This window comes from Chiloscyllium punctatum, chromosome 11 (genome assembly GCF_047496795.1).
Source record: "Chiloscyllium punctatum isolate Juve2018m chromosome 11, sChiPun1.3, whole genome shotgun sequence".
Taxonomy (NCBI): Eukaryota; Metazoa; Chordata; class Chondrichthyes; order Orectolobiformes; family Hemiscylliidae; genus Chiloscyllium; species Chiloscyllium punctatum.
In genome coordinates, this window is record NC_092749.1 from 46657331 (window position 1) to 46675379 (window position 18049).

Here is an 18049-nt window from a genome sequence, read left to right on the forward strand (position 1 = left end):
TTTTTCTGTGTTTTGTTTACCCAGTGTAATGACTAATTCTAATATTACCTCTACCAACCCACTTCCCTATGAATTGAAATAATAAGTGAAGACTGGAAAAACTCAGCAGGTTCTGAAGGACAGCTATACTGACTCAAAACATTAACTGTTCTATCAGACACTGCCAGACCTGCTAAGTTTCTCCAGCTTATTGTTTCAATTTCCAATGTCAGCAGTATTTTGCTTGTATTTCTATAAATTGATTTCTCACACTAAAGTGATCATCATAAATGCAAAAATGCTAGTGGTGATGTCAGTTACTGGCAACAGATGTCTCTAAGCCACAGTATATTTGCTCATGCATGACAGATCACAGATGCCCAACGATACCGATATCCCACATGTCTGGGAGAGCCTGTGACTGAAAATCCAGACACCGAGGGAAGAGGCATGTGGTAGGTGGGTGAGAGTCACAGCTTTGGACTGAAGTTAGATGGGGAGGGGAAGACTCCTCAATATTAAGATTCTCCCCTCTTACTCCATTCTTTATAGAGTGCCTGAGATTTGTCTCAGCCGACTATGCTTTCGTACGGAAGGTAGTTGTGTTGTAACCTTTAAATGGTTTCATAAGTCGTGGGTGTTGCTGGCTGGTGTCCGTCCCTAGGTGCTCTTCAGAAAGTGGTAGTGAGCTGCTGCCTTGAACTGTTGAAGTCCATTTAGTACAAATAGACCCACAATGTCATTAGGAAGAGTGTTCTGAGATATTGACCCAATTATACTGAGGGAATGGCAATATATTTCTAAGTCAGGACAGTATATGGTTTGGAGGCAGAGTTTGCACATGGTGATATTCCCAGTTTATTTGCTGTCCTTTTCCTTCCAGATGGTGATGAAGAGCTACCAGCTAGAGCTTATGTGCCTGTGTGCTCCTTGTGCCACTTAGATGTTATGTTCCTACGAAACACAGCCTTGACACTCATTTGCAGAAAATGATCATTACTTTTAGAAATTTTGCAATGAATTCACATATTTGGCTACTAACCACTTAGTCTGGATTCAATTTGTTTATTTTATTAAAGAATTCATTTAAATAAAATTTCAACATTTTAAAGGAACAATCTAACTGGTATCTCTGCTAACTCAATCCTGAAAAGCAGGCCAAAACAGAGGCAACTTCGCAACATGGATTGGAAATTGACTGGGAGGTAGACAGATGAATAGATACATATTCTGATTGTAAAGCACCACTGGAAAAAAAATGACCAGAGAGCTATGCAATAAAGTCAGAGTTGTACAGCATGGAAAAAGACCCTTTGGTCTAATTCGTCCATACCCACCACATATCCTAAATTAATCTAGTCCCATTTGCCAGCATTGGGTTCATGTTCCTCTTAAAACCTTTCTATTCATGTAACCATCAAGATGCCTTTTAAATATTGTAGTTTTACCAACCTCCATCACTTCCTCTAGCAACTCATTCCATACTTATGTCACCTTCTGTGTGAGAAAGTTGCCTTGTATGTCCCTTTTATATCTTTCTCCACTCACCTTAAACCTATTCCTTTTAGTTTTGGATTCCTTTACCCTGGTGAAAATTATGTTGGTTATTCACTTTATCCATTCTCCTCATGATTTTGTAAATCTCTATAAGGTCACCCCTCAACCTTCGACACTCCAGAGAAGATAGCCCCAGCCTATTTAGCCTCTCCCTATAACTCAAATCTTCCAACCCTGGCAACATCCTCATAAATCTTTTCTGAACTCTTTCAAGTTTTACAACAGCCTTCCTCTAGCAGGGAGACCAGAATTGAACACAGTATTCCAATAGTAGCCTAATCAATGTCTGGTACAGCTGCAACATGACTTCCCAACTCTTATCCTCACTGCACTGACCAACAAAGGCAAGCATACCAAATGCCTTATTCTACCTGTGACTCCACTTTCAAGGAACTATGAACCTGCACTCCAAGGTCTCTTTGTTCAGCAACACTCCCCAGGACCTTACCATTAAGTGTATAAGTCCTGCCCTGATTTGCCTTTCCAAAATGCAGGACCTCATATTTATCAAAATTAAACTCCATCTGCCACTCCTTGGCCCATTGGTCCATCTGATCAAGATCCTGTTATACTCTGAGGTAATCTCTTTCACTGTCCACTACACCTATTTTGGTGTCATCTGCAAGCTTACTAACCATCTCTTCAATGTTCACTTCCAAAGCATTTATATAAATGATATAATGCAATGGACCCAGCACCGATCCTTGATGCATGTTGCTGGTCACAGGCCTCCAGTTTGAAAAGCAACCCTCCACCACCACCCTCTGTCTTCTAGCTTTGACCTAGTTCTGTATTCAAATAGCTGGTTCTCCCTCTATTCTGTGTGATCTAACATTGCCAACCAGTCTATCATGAGGAACCTTGTCAGAAGTCTTATTGCCCTCATCAGTCCTCTTTGTTACTCAATCAAATTAGTGAGACATGATTTCCCATGCACAAAGCCATGTTGACTATCCCTAATCAGTCCTTGCCTTTCCAAATAACATGAGAATCCTGAGGTACAGGCTTTACTCCAACAACTTGCCCACCACTGATGTCAGGTTCACCGGTGTATAGTTCCCTGGCTTTTCCTTACTCCCACCTTTAAATAGTTGCACCGTGCTTGCCAACCTCCAGTCTTCTGGCACCTCACCTGTGGTTTTCAATTATGCAAATATCTCAGCAAGGGGCCCAGCAATCACTTCCCTTTCTTCCCACAGAGTTCTAGGATACACCTGATCAGGTCCCAGGGATGTATTCACCTTAATTCATATTAAGATGTCCAGAACCTTCTCTGTAATATGGACATTTTTCAAGATGTTGCTATTGACTTCCCCACGTTTTCTATCTTCCATATCCTTCTCCACAGTAAATACTGATGCAAAATACTCATTTAGTATCTTCCTCCATCTCTTGTGGTTTCACTCGTAGGTGCCCTTGCTGATCTTTTAATGGCCTTCTTCTCTATTTACCCTTTTGTCCTTAATGTATTTGTAGAATCCCTTTGGATCCCCCCAACCCTAATTGCCAAAGCTATCTCATGTCCCCTTTTTGCCACCTTGACCTCCCTTTTAAGTATACTCCTACTGCCTTTTTTAGAGACTCATGTGATATCTGCTGTCTCTACCTGATATTTGCTTGCTTTGTATTCTTAACCAAAACCTCAATTTCTATTGTCATCTAGCATTCCCTACACCTAACAGCCTTGCCCTTCAAATTAGCTGTCTGTCCTCTCATTTTTGAAGGCCTCCCATTTTCCAATTGTCCCTTTACCTGCGAACATCTGCTCCCAATCAGCTTTTGAAAGTTGTTGCCTAATGTCGTCAAAATTGACCTTCATCTGTTTCAGAACTTTAACTTTTAGATCCGGTCTATCCTTTTCCGTGATCATTGGCCCCAAAGTGCTTCTCTACTAACACTTCAGCAATTTGCCCTCCCTTATTTCCTAAGAGTAGGTCAAGTTTTGCCAATTTACTAGTAGGTACAACCACGAACTGCATTAGAAAACTTTCTTATACTCACTTAACAAATTCTTCTCCATCTAAGCCCTTAACACTATGGCATTTACAGTCGATATTTGGAAAATGAAAATCCCCTACCATAATCACCCTGTTGTGCTTGCAGATAGCTTAGGTCTCCTTAAAAATTTGTTTCTTAATTTCCCACTGACTATTGGAAGGGGTTAATAGCCGGTCCTTCAGTCTCTTGAGCCTGCTCTGCCATTTGATAAAGACTACAATCGGATTAACCACAATCTTATGTTCTTGTGTGCCCTCATACTCTTTGACTCCCTTGTCAATAAAGAATATATTTTATTTGGCCTTAAACATATTCAATGACCCGACTTCCATTGCTCTTCGGAGAAGAGTTTTCTATAAACTAATGACTCTTTGAGAGGAAACATTTATTTTATTTTCCATCTTAAATGGAATGCCCTTAATTTAAAACGAACAGAGAATGTGGGAAAGACTCAGCAGATTTGTGCAGAGAGAAAAACGGTGTTTCAAGTCTGGTATGACTCTTGTTTAAAACTTGCTCTGAACCAGTTCTGACTCCAATATCAATATGCCCTCTGAGGCCAACACCCCCAGTTTCAAGACAAGTGGTTGTGGTCATTCAGCTGTATTGGGTGGGCCACATACTCATACTTGATATAAGACTATTGTGAGCTTTGTCATAGTAAACAGTTTTTAGGAGTGCAGAGGAAGCAGTTCAAAGGTATCTCAAAGCCTCTGTGAAAAATAAACCATCTCTAGCCCAAGACTACCAACCTGGAAAAGAAGCATCCGTACAGTTGTCAAATGTTTTGAGTATCACTGACAAGCCCAGTTGGAGGCCAAATACAAACCGTGGAAGGGGTATGTGAAAAGCCAAACATCTCATCCACTGGCTTCAGCAAACACTATCTGACCCATCAATGGCAAGTGTGGGCATCTGATATTGAATTATTTAGTAACCTGAGAACCCACAACACCAGCGTGGAAAAAAAATTATCCCCCGTCACGAGGGAGTGCCAACGAGAGATCTCTTTGAGACTGCCTGTGTTCCATTCCAGTTGATGATTGCACCCATAACTTGAGCCATGTGACCTTTTTCTAAGCATATAATAGATTCTGGCTCAGTCAAGAAACTGGTGTTATTTGTAATTGCATTGTTCTTCCCTGTTGGAACTCGTGTCCTTTGTCAAGCATTCTTTCAAAAAGATCAAGTCAATTATATTCAAAATTAATAACTCATAACACATTGTCCTGACACTACACTTTAGAAAGTACCTCCTCAACTGTAATGTGTTTTAATAACACATCAGTTAGGAGCACTTGAGCCTGGTCTGCCATTCTTTATAATAGCTGATCATCCATCTCAATGCCATATTCCTGTACTATTCCCATACCCCTTGGTGCCATTTGTAAAAGAAATCTGTCAGTCTTTGAAATTAATATCTGTGTTTCTGTAGTACTCTGGGAGCAAGCATTCCAAAGATTTGCCACCTTCTGACTCTGATGATGATCAGAACCTCAAAGTTCTATGTACATTTTTAACTTTTAAGTCCAGAAGAATGCATGTTTTCTTTAAGAGGGCACTGTAATAGAAAAACTGCAGATTGAATTTCAGTGATGTCTGACAAAGTCCTGTGAGGGGCCAATGGAATCTCACACCTGTTAACTGTCAGGGAAACTTCAAAGAGAGAGAGATGTAATGGGGGATAACAAAAGGGCTGACTATCTTGCCCCTCTCAGAAAATTACCACATTTTTGTATTCTGTCATAGAGATGTACAGCACAGAAACCGACCCTTTGGTCCAACTTGTCCATGCCGACCAGATATCCCAATCCCATCTAGTCCCACCTGCCAGTACCCAACCCTCCAAACTCTTCCTATTCATATACCCATCCAGATGTCTTTCAAATATTGCATTGGTACTAGAATCCACCACTTCTCTGGCAGCTCATTCCATACATGTACCACCCTCTGCGTGAAAAAGTTGCCCCTTAGATTTCTTTTATACCTTTCCCCTCTCACCCTAAACCTATGTCCTCTAGTTCTAGACTCCCCCACCCCAGGGAAGATACTTTGTCTATTACCCTATCCATGCCCCTCATGATTTTATAAACCTCTATAAGGTCACCCTCAGCCTCCGACGTTGCAGGGAAAACAGCCCCAGCCTATTCAGCCTCTCCCTATAGCTCAAACCCTCAACCTTGGCAAAATCCTTGTAAATCACAAATCAGTAAGCGCTGACACTTAGAAAAATTTTGATTCAGCACAAAGGTCCTTCCAGGAATATACAGAGAAAAACTGTTTGCCCTGGTGTGTGTGTTAGTGTACTGACATCCATGTGGAGTACAGGAAGTCCCTGAGTTACAAACACTCGATTTACGAACATCCCGTACTTATGAACCGACCTCTGAGTTAAAAATCTGAGATACCTACAATGTTTTGTCCTAACGAATGGGTGGACGAATTAAACTGTATGTGTTCTGACTTATGCACAAATTCGGCTTACAAACAGCGGAAAAAATATAACTCGTTCATAACCTGGGAACTTCCCGTACTCTGGGTTCAAACACTAGTGTGCTGTGAAGGTCACAGTTAAAGAACCACCCACTAGTCATCCCTGTACTGCAGGTAAAAAGGAATTCTTTCTCTGGTGGAAGTCTGCTAGCTGGCGAGCTGGTTCAGAAGAAAACAGAACAAGAAGAATTCTCTGAGTTTGTGTGCTGCCAGCTAGCCATTGTAAAGGGCAAACTGGACAAAAGGGTTTCAAGTAACTCCAAAATTGACAGTTCAAGTACAACATTCCATTATCACCTCTTCATCCACGCCCATATCAATAACCATAGTACAGCAAATTAATTTATCCACTGTGCATGTTACTTATTCAAAGAACTCCAATAAATTAGTTCAACATTTTATGCCTTTCACAATTTGATGTTGACTCTGCCTGATTACCTGAATGTTTTTAAAATATTGTCTATAATTAAAATTATTGTCCATTATAATAGATTCTAACATCTTCCCCGTGTTAGATGTTAAGCACCACTGGCTTCTGGTTTCCTACTTTCTGTTTCTCCCTTTTAAAATAAGTGAATTACTTTTGTTTTTCTTTTAATTTAATGATACCATTTCCCCAAATCAAGAAAAGTTTGGAAATTTAATACCTTGCATCAACCATGGTTGTCACTTCTCTGAAGACTGAAGGATGAAATTCAGTCCACAGTTCCAGATTATCACTTCCAATGTTGTCTTGAGATTCTATCTCCATTTCCATTTCTTGATTTATTGCTATTTTTGGGGATGTTACTTGTGTCCTCTATAATGAAGATAGATTATGTATTATATTAATACAGGTATTTGATTTAACTTATCTCCCTTCGTGCAAGTTCTTTTTATGTTTGACACTATAGTTTAAAGATTTTTACTTAACCGTAGATCTCTTGGAATTTTTTTCCTTGTTGGAATGTGTTTATTCCTTGTATTATGAAATCTTCCCTTAAATGTGTGCCACCATATATCTGTTGATTTATTCCTAACCTAATTGCCAGTTCACTGAGCTAGGCTTCTTACCCACATAATTGCTCTCATTGTGTTTAGGTTTAAAGTACTAGTCTTGGACGACTTCTCTCTCCCTCAAAGATGTCTGATGAAAAGCGTTATATATTTTTTAATCAATCTGCTCAGAGGAGTTACTACACACCTCTGGCGTAGGTGAGACTTGAACCCGTCTCTGCTAGTTCAAAAGCGCTGGACAAATGAGGCTTCTTGTCCCATTCCTGCCTTCACCAAGCGGTTTGCTTACATTAACAGCAGCCTGCTCCTGTGAAAGCGCTCTCTCAGAGATAGGAACAAGTCACCACTGGGCTTGATGGTTTTCTCTGTCTTGTTGGTCGCCTGGCCTCTGGATCCGCCTCCAACTGTGGAAAAATAACCCCGCTTGCATGAATTCCGTTTCTTTTTCCAAGGATGCTACCGGACCTGCTGAACCACTGCGGCGTTTACTGCGCGTACTTTTCACCATTGGATTAACGCCTCGTTGTATTATTTAATTTATACATCAACGTTAGCTCTAGCAGTGAGCACATTATACCGACTGTTTTGCAAAGTAAAAGAACGACGTTATTGCATTGACAACATCTGCAACAGCACGGGATATAAAGATTGGGTGAAGTTACTGCAGATGCTGGAATCTATTGAAAATGAAAAAAAAATGCTGGATATCACACCGGGTCAGGCAGTATCCACGGAGAGAAAGCAAGCTAACGTTATGAGTCTAGATTGAGATTTCTTACAGCAATTGAAAGTTTAGGGATAAAATACAGCTATAACCGTCGAATATTAAAACAAAAATAAACCCAAAGGATCTGTTTGAAATCCGGTGTCGAGGAGTGGCGCTTGAAATAAGATTTGCACCTGCTCTGCACCGTTTTAAGGAACTGAGACATTGGTTGATCCATTGGGATGAGGGGGTAGGGTGCAGGTTGAAAGCAAGAAAAAAAAACCCTCCTACAGACAAAATCAATAACTGGTAACACTTGACTTGCCGTACGTGAGTGATGTTTGTTTTGGAGAGACGCCACATCTGTGCTATAGCAGCCCACCTTGCAGTCCCCGGCAATGGGTAGATCCCGGTGCAGGAACTGCCGCCTGCTCTTCATGTTGGTGGTCACTGCCGGCTTCTTCGTGGTCGAGTTGGTGGTCGGGCACATGGGCAACTCCCTGGCGCTGGTGTCCGACTCCTTCAACATGCTGTCCGACCTGATCTCGCTGGTGATCGGCCTGCTGGCGGCCACCCTCGGCGAGATCACGAGGCACCCCCGCAACACGTACGGCTTCGCCCGGGCCGAGGTGGTGGGCGCGCTGGCCAACGCCGTCTTCCTGACCGCCCTCACCTTCACCATCCTGGTCGAGGCCGTCATCCGCCTCATCCGGCCCCAGAGGATCGACGACGTGGGGCTGGTGCTGATGGTGGGCGCCCTCGGGCTGGCGGTGAACATCATCGGGCTCATCCTCTTCCAGGACTGTTGCTTCCACAAACAAGTGTCCGACAGCCCCACAGGTGCCCGACGGTTTCTAGTTCAGAAACTAAAACATGAAGGTCTCCTGGGGCCAAGTGCCTCCCCATTGACCAGGTTGGCCGGTTATACTCATTGAAACAAGCTTCCAGTCCAAATTACAGGCGATTGGGAACAACGTGGACCACTCAACGCGCAAACGTTTATCACATTTTCTTGTCTGTCATTTTGCAGCATTTTATTTTGGGTGCTTTTATTGTGCAATATTCAGTGCGGTGTATTAGGTGTCTTGAGAGCTTTGGCCAACTTTCACCTAGTTTCCTAAGAAGGTGCCCGATGATCGAATTTTTCTTGTGTTTTTTTTTCAGGTTACTTGGCAACCGACGCCGGAGAACAAAGAGAAAACAAAGCACCAGCAACTGCATCAGCTTTAAATATTCGAGGTAACACAATAGGCAGGAATGTTAGAGTCGCCCTGAGGTTGACTCGATTGTTTAACTCCAACGAAATGAAAACGCAGCTTCGGAGGATTAGGAACTTAGCAGCAATTACATGATTTTTTTTTCACATGACCCCCACCCTCTTTTCGGATCCCTGATTTAATATAGATATTCAGACACTGTACCCTGCACAGATCAAATAAAACAAAAAAAAAACAAAATCAGCAGGCCTGGCAGCATCTGTGGAGAGAAAGCAGAGTTAACGTTTCAGATCCAGTCACCCTTCTTCAGAACTGAGATTCTTACTGAGTTATAAATTGCCTTAGCGTTGCAAACATTAAGTCATAGAGTCATACAGCGTGGAGTCCACACAGACCATGTTCCCAAACTAAACTAGTCCCACTTGCCTGCACTTGGCCCATATCCTGCCAAGTTGAAAAATGTGATGCTGAAAAAACACAGCAGGCCAGGCAGTATCCAGGAGCAGGAGAATCGACGTTTCGGGCATAAGCCCTTCTTCAGGAATGACTTTCTCCATATCCTGCCAAACCTTTTCTATTCATGAACTGATCCAACTGTCTTTTAAACATTGTAACTGTTACCGCATCCACCACTTTTTCTGCTCGTTCATTCCACACACGGGCCACTCTCTGTATAAAAAGGTTGCCCATTGTGTCCTTCTAAAATTCTTCTCCTTTCACCCTAAAAAAAGCCTCCTGGTTTTGAACTCCCCCACCCCAGGGAAAAGACCCCTGTCATTTACCTTATCAATATCCTTCATCTTCTCTAGTCGTTTTAAATGTCCAGTATTAAAAACAAAATCCTCTCATTCAGCACCATTTTGTGTAAGGTTGTCATAGTCTTGCCAAACCATATGGCTGCACCCTCAATGCAGAGCGATGACTGATGGTGGTTTGACCTGAGGATCACCACACTTCAGGTGAGGGGGGAGGTTGAGAAGGAGAGCCCTTCGTGGTGACCTCAGCTGGTATAAGAAATGAACCCACCCTGTTGGCATCACTCTCCATTATAAGCCAACAGTCCAGCTAACTGACCCCACATTTTACACAGCATTTAAAAAGATGCTCATGAATCTCTGTGGCATTGCTCCCAGTAATTGAGTGAATACATTGTTTCATTACAGTAGGAGCAATAGAGCTCTGCTGCTTAGCTGCAGTTTTAGTTGGCCACAAAGTTTAATTGTTGCAAATTCTGAGAGCCTAAAGCTTAATTATCTAACAAATTACTACTATCACCAGCATGGAAAATCTGAAATTAGTTTTCCCACAAAATTCTGCCATGACATGTTACAACATATGCCTAATGTTCATATGTTTTCTCCAGTGCTGTATCTGATAACGCTGATGCAATCCTCTCAGACGAATGAAAGCTGATCTTTTGAAACATAAAAGATTCTGAGGGGGCTTGACAGAATAGATGCTGAGAGGATATTTCCTCTCATGGGGGGGATCCAGAACTGGAGGAGTTTCAAAAAAAGAGGTCTCTCATTTGAGATGGAGATGAGAAATTTCTTTTCTCAGAAGATTGTAAGTGTTTGGAATTCACTTTCTTGGTGAGCACAGAAGGCAAGGCTGTTGAATATAGTCATGGCTGAATCAGACAGATTTTGATTGAAAGAGAGTTGAGGGTTAGAAACAGAGAATGCTGGAAAACTCAGCACCTGTGGAGAGAAGAACAATGTTAAAGTTTTGAGTCCAAAATTCTTCTTCAGAGTTATTGGAAAAAGAGTCAATGTTAAATGTTAAATGTGTTTCATTTTCTAAAGATGCTGATAAACCTGCTGAGTTTCTCCAGCATTCTGTGTTTTTATCTCATACCTCCAGTGTCTGCATAATTTAGCTTTTATTACGAGGAGTAGACAGAACAGCGGACTTAAGGCTGAAGTCAAATCAACATGATCTTATTGAATGCTAAGGCAGGCTTGCAGGACATAAGAATATAAGAAATAGGAGCAGGAGTAGGCCATTGTGCCTGCTCCGCCATTTCAGTCAGATCATTGCTGATCTTTCTGTGGATTCAACTCCACTTACCCGCCTGCTCACCATAACCTTAAATTACTTCACTGCTCAAAAATCTATCCTACCTTTGCCTTAAAAACATTCAGTGAGGTAGCCTCAACTGCCTCGCTGGGCAGGGAATTCCACAGATTCCTTTGGGTGAAGAAGTGCCTCCTCCAACTCAGTCCTAAATCTGCTCCCTCTTAATTTGAGGTTATGCCCCTAGTTCTAGTTTCACTCACCGGTGGAAACAATATCCCTACTTCTATCCTATCTATTTCCTTCATAATTTCTATGTTTCTATAAGATCCCCCATCATTCTTTTAAATTCCAATGAATTTAGCCCCAATGTACTCAGTTTCCCCTCATATGCCAATCTTCTCCATTCTGGAATCAACCTATTGAACCTACTAGGCACCTCTGCAGTACCAGTACATCCTTTCTCAAGTAAGGAAACCAAAACTGTACTCAGCACTCCAGGTATGGCCTCACCAGCACCCTACACAGCAGCAACATAACCTCCCTATTTTTAAACTCCATCCCTGTAGTAATGAAGGACAATATTCCATTTGCCTTCTTAATTACCTGCTGCCCCGCAACCATTTTTCTGTGATTCATGCCCAAGGACACCAGATCCCTCTGCATAGCAGCATGTTGCAAATTTTCACCGTTTAAATAATAGTCCATTTTGTTGTTATTCCTATCATAATAGATGACCTCACATTTACCAACATTGCACTCCATCTGCCAGACCCTTGCCCACTCACTTAACCTATCTATATTCCTCTGCAGATTTTGAATGTCCTTTGCACACTTTGCTGTACCACTCATTTTAATGTCATCTGTAAACTTTGGCATACTACATTTGATCAAAGTGAGGACTGCAGATGCTGGAGATCAGAGTCAGGAGTGTGGTGCTGGAAAAGCACAGCTGGTCAGGCAGCATCCGCAGAGTAGGAGAATCGACGTTTCAAGCATAAGCCCTTCAGGCTTCCTCATGAAGGGCTTATGCCTGAAATGTCGATCCTTCTGCTTCTTGGATGCTGTCTGACCTGCTGTGCTTTTCCAGCACCACACTCTCCACATTACACTTGGTCCCCAACTCTAAATCATCTATGTAAATTGTAAACAATTGTCCCAATACTGATCCCTGAGGCACACTGCTATCCAACCAGAAAAACATCCATTTATCCCCACACCTTGCTTTCTGTTAATTGACCAATCCTTTATCCATGCTAATACATTACCCAAAATGCCTAGCACCTTTATGTTATACAGCAGCCTTTTTAGATTACTTACAGTGTGGAAACAGGCAATTTAGCATGGCCAATTCACCTGACCTGCAGGAGGAAACCCACGCAGACATGGGGAGAACGTGCAAACTCCATACAGTCAGTCACCTGAGGCGGGAATTGAACCCAGATCTCTGGTGCTGTGAGGCAGTAGTGCTAACTCTGCTGTGCCACCGTGGCACCGTGTTGAAAGCCTTCTGGAAATCCAGATACACTACATCCACTGGTTCCCTGTTGTCATACTGTTGTCAAAGAATTACAGTAAATTTGCTAAATTAGACTCAGTGGCCTATTCTTGCTCTTTTTTTAACGGTCTTATGGCTGTTTAGTTTGAGAATTAAATGTTAACAAGTTCAGTGAGGAAAACTCTGGTAAATGTTTAGAGGCCAGAAAACTATGTCAACCTAAGGCATTTACAATCCACAGGCTTATTGGATAAATTCAAAGTTTAAAGGTGAGAGTTATACAATGGAAGTGGGAATACTTAGCTAAAGACTGGATAAATAATGTCTGCAGTTATTCCAATAAAGGATACAAATTACTTATGTGGCTTTTTGGAATTAAGGAAAGCTTTGGAACTGAAAAATAGTTTATTTGCATTTTTTTCTTTATTCATTCACAGTTTGGGGGCACTGCCAGCCAGGCAGCATTTATTGCCCATCCATAATTTAACCAGGGGGCAATTAAGAGTCAACCGCATTGTTGTGAGGCTGGAGTCACATGTAGACCAGACCAGGGACGGATGGCAGTTGCCTTCCCTAAAGGACATTTCTACCTGGGAACAGGCCATGTATGTCACATTGCCATAAAGATGGCTGTTGTGCAACAGAATTGTATTTGAGTTTACCTTTGCAAGTTAATGTAGTGCACAGCCAGCAGGACAACACTAGTTGATCAGAAACAAAACCAGAAATTGCTGGAAAAACTCAGTAGATCTAGCAGTATCTCTGGAGAGAAATCAGAACTAATGTTTCGGGTCCAGTCACCAGAACTGAGGACTGGTTGATGTTTGGAAAGAAATTAAAAGGCTGAGCCAGCTATGGGACTTAGTAGTTTGAAGTGCATTGGAAGTTGGGAGATAAAGCCAGACCTACACCTAAAGTAGAGTAAATGCAGATCTACCATTATGATGTAGCCTGTGATTGGTAGCGGCAATTCAGTTTAAGACAAAATTAACTGGAAGATTTATTTTATTGGGGAAGAAATTGAAATAATCATTTATGAAAGGCAGTTAACTTTGTTGTAGTTGGAGTTCTGGAGATAATCAACTTTGTTTCAGTTTGAACCCATAGCAATGGCTATTGGAAGCTATGGTTTAAGCCACTGCGAAGGAGTCACAAGTATGCCCAGGTTTGAACTGTGGGATCCAGAGTTGTGAAGTTTTAAAGGAATGTTGGAATGTCACTGAGCCAAAGTGAATGGAAGGACTTCCACAAAATCCTGTACCTTGCCGATTGGTAGAAAATTGAAGAGAAATCAAAGTACGTTCTAGAAAACTGTGATCTCCATTTTGGGCTGTATCCAGGCAAAGTAAATGAGAGTGTGGTGAAGGCAAATTCAGTTGAGGCATTCAAGAGAGAATTGGATTATTATCTGAAAAGAAAGAATGTTCAGAGCTATGGTGAGAAGGCAGGGGAGTGGCACCAAGTAAAATTGCTCCAATGTGGAGTGGGCTCAGGTATGACAGGCCATTGGTGTGTTTTATATTCTAATGATTCTGTGATTCAGTTTTATAATTTTATTGTGCAGCCAACTATAGAGTCATAGAGTCACAGAGATGTACAGCATAGAAACAGACCCTTCGGTCCAACCCGTCCATGCCGACCAGATATCCCAAACCAATCTAGTCCCACCTGCCAGCACACGGCCCATATCCCTCCAAACCCTTCCTATTCATATACCCATCCAAATGCCTCTTAAATGTTGCAATTGTACCAGCCTCCACCACATCCTCTGGCAGCTCATTCCATACATGTATCACCATCTGCGTGAAAAAGTTGCCCCTTAAGTCTCTTTTATATCTATCCCATTTCACCCTAAACCTATGCCCTCTAGTTCTGGACTCCCCGACCCCAGGGAAAATACTTTGTCTATTTATCCCCTCATAATTTTGTAAACCTCTATAAGGTCACCCCTCAGCCTCCGACGCTCCAAATAAAACAGCCCCAGCCTGTTCAGCCTCTCCCAATACCTCAAATCCTCCAACCCTGGCAACATCCTTGTAAATCTTTTCTGAACCCTTTCAAGTTTCACAACATCTTTCCAATAGGAAGGAGACCAGAATTGCACGCAATATTCCAACAGTGGCCTAACCAATGTCCTGTACAGCCGCAACATGACCTCCCAACTCCTGTACTCAACACTCTGACCAACAAACGAAAGCGTACCAAACGCCTTCTTCACTATCCTATCTACTTACGACTCCACTTTCAAGGGGCTATGAACCTGCACTCCAAGGTCTCTTGTTCAGCAACACTCCCTAGGGCCTTACCATTAAGTGTATAAGTCCTGCTAAGATTTGCTTTCCCAAAATGTAGCACCTCGCATTTATCTGAATTAAACTCCATCTGCCACTTCTCAGCCCATTGGCCCATCTGGTCCAGATCCTGTTGTAATCTGAGGTAACCTCCTTCACTGTCCACTACACCTCCACTTTTGGTGTCATCTGCAAACTTACTAACTGTACCTCTTATGCTCGCATCCAAATCATTTATGTAAATGACAAAAAGTAGAGGGCCCAGCACTGATCCTTGTGGCACTCCACTGGTCACAGGCCTCCAGTCTGATAAACAACCCTCCACCACCACCCTCTGTTTTCTACCTTTGAGCAAATTCTGTATCCAAATGGCTAGTTCTCCCTGTATTCCCCCATGAGATCTAAGCTTGCTAATCAGTCTCCCATGGGGAACCTTGTCGAACGCCTTACTGAAGTCCATATAGATCACATCTACTGCTCTGCCCTCATCAATCTTCTTTGTTACTTCTTTAAAAACCTCAATCAAGTTTGTGAGACATGATTTCCCACGCACAATGCCATGTTGACTATCCTGAGTCAGTCCTTGCCTTTCCAAATACATGTACATTCTGTCCCTCAGGATTCCCTCCAACAACTTGCCCACCACTGAGGTCAGGCTCACCGGTCTATATTTCCCTGGCTTGTCTTTATCACCCTTCTTAAACAGTCGCACCACTTTTGCCAACCTCCAGTCTTCCGGCACCTCACCTGTGACTATCGATGATACAAATATCTCAGCAAGAGGCCCAGCAATCACTTCTCTAGCTTCCCACAGATTTCTCGGGTACACTTGATCAGGTCCTGAGGACTTCCTCCTCTGTAATCTGGACATTTTGCAAGATGTCACCATCTATTTCCCTACAGTCTAAATCTTCCATATCCTTTTCCACAGTAAATACTGATGCAAAATATTCATTTAGTATCTCCCCCATTTTCTGTGTCTCCACACAAAGGCCGCCTTGCTGATCTTTGAGGGGCCCCATTCTCTCCCTAGTTACCTTTTGTCCTTAATATATTTGTAAAAACCCTTTGGATTCGCCTTAATTCTATTTGCCAAAGTTATCTCATATCCCCGTTTTGCCCTCCTGATTTCCCTCTTAAGTATACTCCTACTTTCTTTATACTCTTCTAAGGATTCACTTGATCTAGCCTGTCTATACCTGACATATTCTTCCTTCCTTTTCTTAACCAACCCCTCAATTTCTTTAGTCATCCACCATTCCCTATACCTACCAGCTTTCCGTTACACCCTGACAGTAATATACTTTCTCTGGATTCTTGTTATCTCATTTCTGAAGGCTTCCCATTTTCCAGCCATCCCTTTACCTGTGAATATCTGTTTCCAATCAGCTTTCGAAAGTTTTTGCCTAATATCATCAAAATTGGCCTTTCTCCAATTTAGAACTTCAACTTTTAGATCTGGTCTATCTTTTTCCATCATTATTTTAAAACGAATAGAATTATGGTCGCTGGCCCCAAAGTGCTCCCCAACTGACACCTCAGTCACCTGCCCTGCCTTATTTCCCAAGAGTAGGTCAAGTTTTGCAAGGTACATCCACATACTGAATCAGAGAATTGTCTTGTACACACTTAAGAAATTCCTCTCCATCTAAACCTTTAACACGATGGCAGTCCCAGTCTATATTTGGAAAGTTAAAATCCCATGCTATAACTACCCTATTATTCTTACAGATAGCTGAGTTCTCCTTACAAGTTTGTTTCTCAATTTCCCTCTGACTATTGGGGGGCCTATAATACAATCCCAATTCGATGAACATCCTTTTCTTATTTCTCCGTTCCACCCAAATTACTTCCCTGGATGTATTTCCAGGAATATCCTCCCTCAGCACAGCTGTAATGCTATCCCTTATCAAAAATGCCACTCCCCCTCCTCTCTTGCCTCCCTTTCTATCCCTCCTGTAGCATTTGTATCCCAGAACATTAGCTGCCAGTCCTGCCCATCCCTGAGCCATGTTTCCATTATTGCTATGATATCCCAGTCCCATGTTCCTAACCATGCACTGAGTTCACATGCCTTCCCTTTTAGGCCCCTTGCATTGAAATAAATGCAGTTTAATTTATTAGTCCTACCTTGTCCCTGCCTGCCCTGACTGTTTGATTCACTTCTGTTCTCAGCTGTACCCGTCTCAGATCGATCTCTTTCCTCACTATCTCCCTGGGTCTCACCCTCCCACCTTACTAGTTTAAATCCTCCCAACCAGTTCTAGCAAATTTCCCTGCCAGTTTATTAGTCCCCTTCCAATTTAGGTGCAATCCGTCCTTCTTGTACAGGTCACTTCTACCCCAAAAGAGATTCCAATGATCCAAAAATGTGAATCCTTCTCCCATACACCAGCTCCTCAGCCATGCATTCATCTGCTCTATCCTCCTATTCCTGCCCTCACTAGCTCGTAGCACTGGGAGTAATCCAGATATTACTACCCTTGAGGACCTCCTTTTTAAATTTCTGCCTAACTCTCTGTAAGCTTCTTTCAGAGTCTCAACCTTTTCCCTTCCTATGTCGTTGGTTCCAATGTGGACAATGATCTCCTGCTGGCCCCTCTCCCCCGTGAGAACATTCTGCACCTTCTCTGAGATATCCTTGATCCTGGCACCAGGGAAACAACACACCATTCTGCTTTTTTTCTACTGGCCACAGAAACGTCTGTCTATACCTCTGACTACAGAATCCCCTAACACAATTGATCTCTTGGAAGCCGACATACCCCTTGTTGCATTAGAACCAGTCTCAATACAAGAAACCTGGCTGTTCCCCTGAGAATCCATCACCCCCTACGTTTTCCAAAACAGCATACCTGTTTGAAATGGGTATATCCACAAAATACTCCTGTCCTAATTACCGACATCTCTCACCCTTCCTGGAGTTAACCCATCTAAGTGACTGTATCTGAGACTTTCCCCCCTTCCTATAACTGCTATCAATCACATACTGTTGCTGTTGCAAATTCCTCATCGTTTCTATCTGTCTCTCCAACTGATCCACTTGATCTGATAAGATCTGCATCCAACAGCATTTATGGCAGATATAATCCGCAGTAACCCTTAAACTCTCTTTAAACTCCCACATCTGACAAGAAGTACATATCACTGCAAAGGCCATTTTTGCTCCTTCACAATCTACAGACCGCGAAAATAACACCGTCTCTACAAACACTGTCCCAGGTTAAATTAATAGCTATGGCTTATATTTTAAGTTTAATCAAGAGACTTATCTCCAAAAAAACATATAATCAAGAAA

General features: G+C 42.3%; 1 protein-coding gene across 2 annotated transcripts in view; it reads left to right on the forward strand.

Moving 5' to 3' along the window:
• The first annotated feature begins 7311 nt into the window (after positions 1–7311).
• LOC140482964 (calcium/manganese antiporter SLC30A10-like) overlaps positions 7312–18049 on the forward strand; it is a 29762-nt gene continuing 19024 nt past the window's right edge. The window contains exons 1-2 of one of the 2 annotated variants that reach the window (XM_072580759.1): positions 7312–8569; positions 8894–8968. In XM_072580759.1, coding sequence (XP_072436860.1) covers positions 8128–8569; positions 8894–8968 — 517 coding nt within the window. In that variant the 5' untranslated portion in view covers positions 7312–8127. The remainder of the gene's footprint in view (positions 8570–8893; positions 8969–18049) is intronic. The other variant, XM_072580758.1, reaches the window with a different exon arrangement.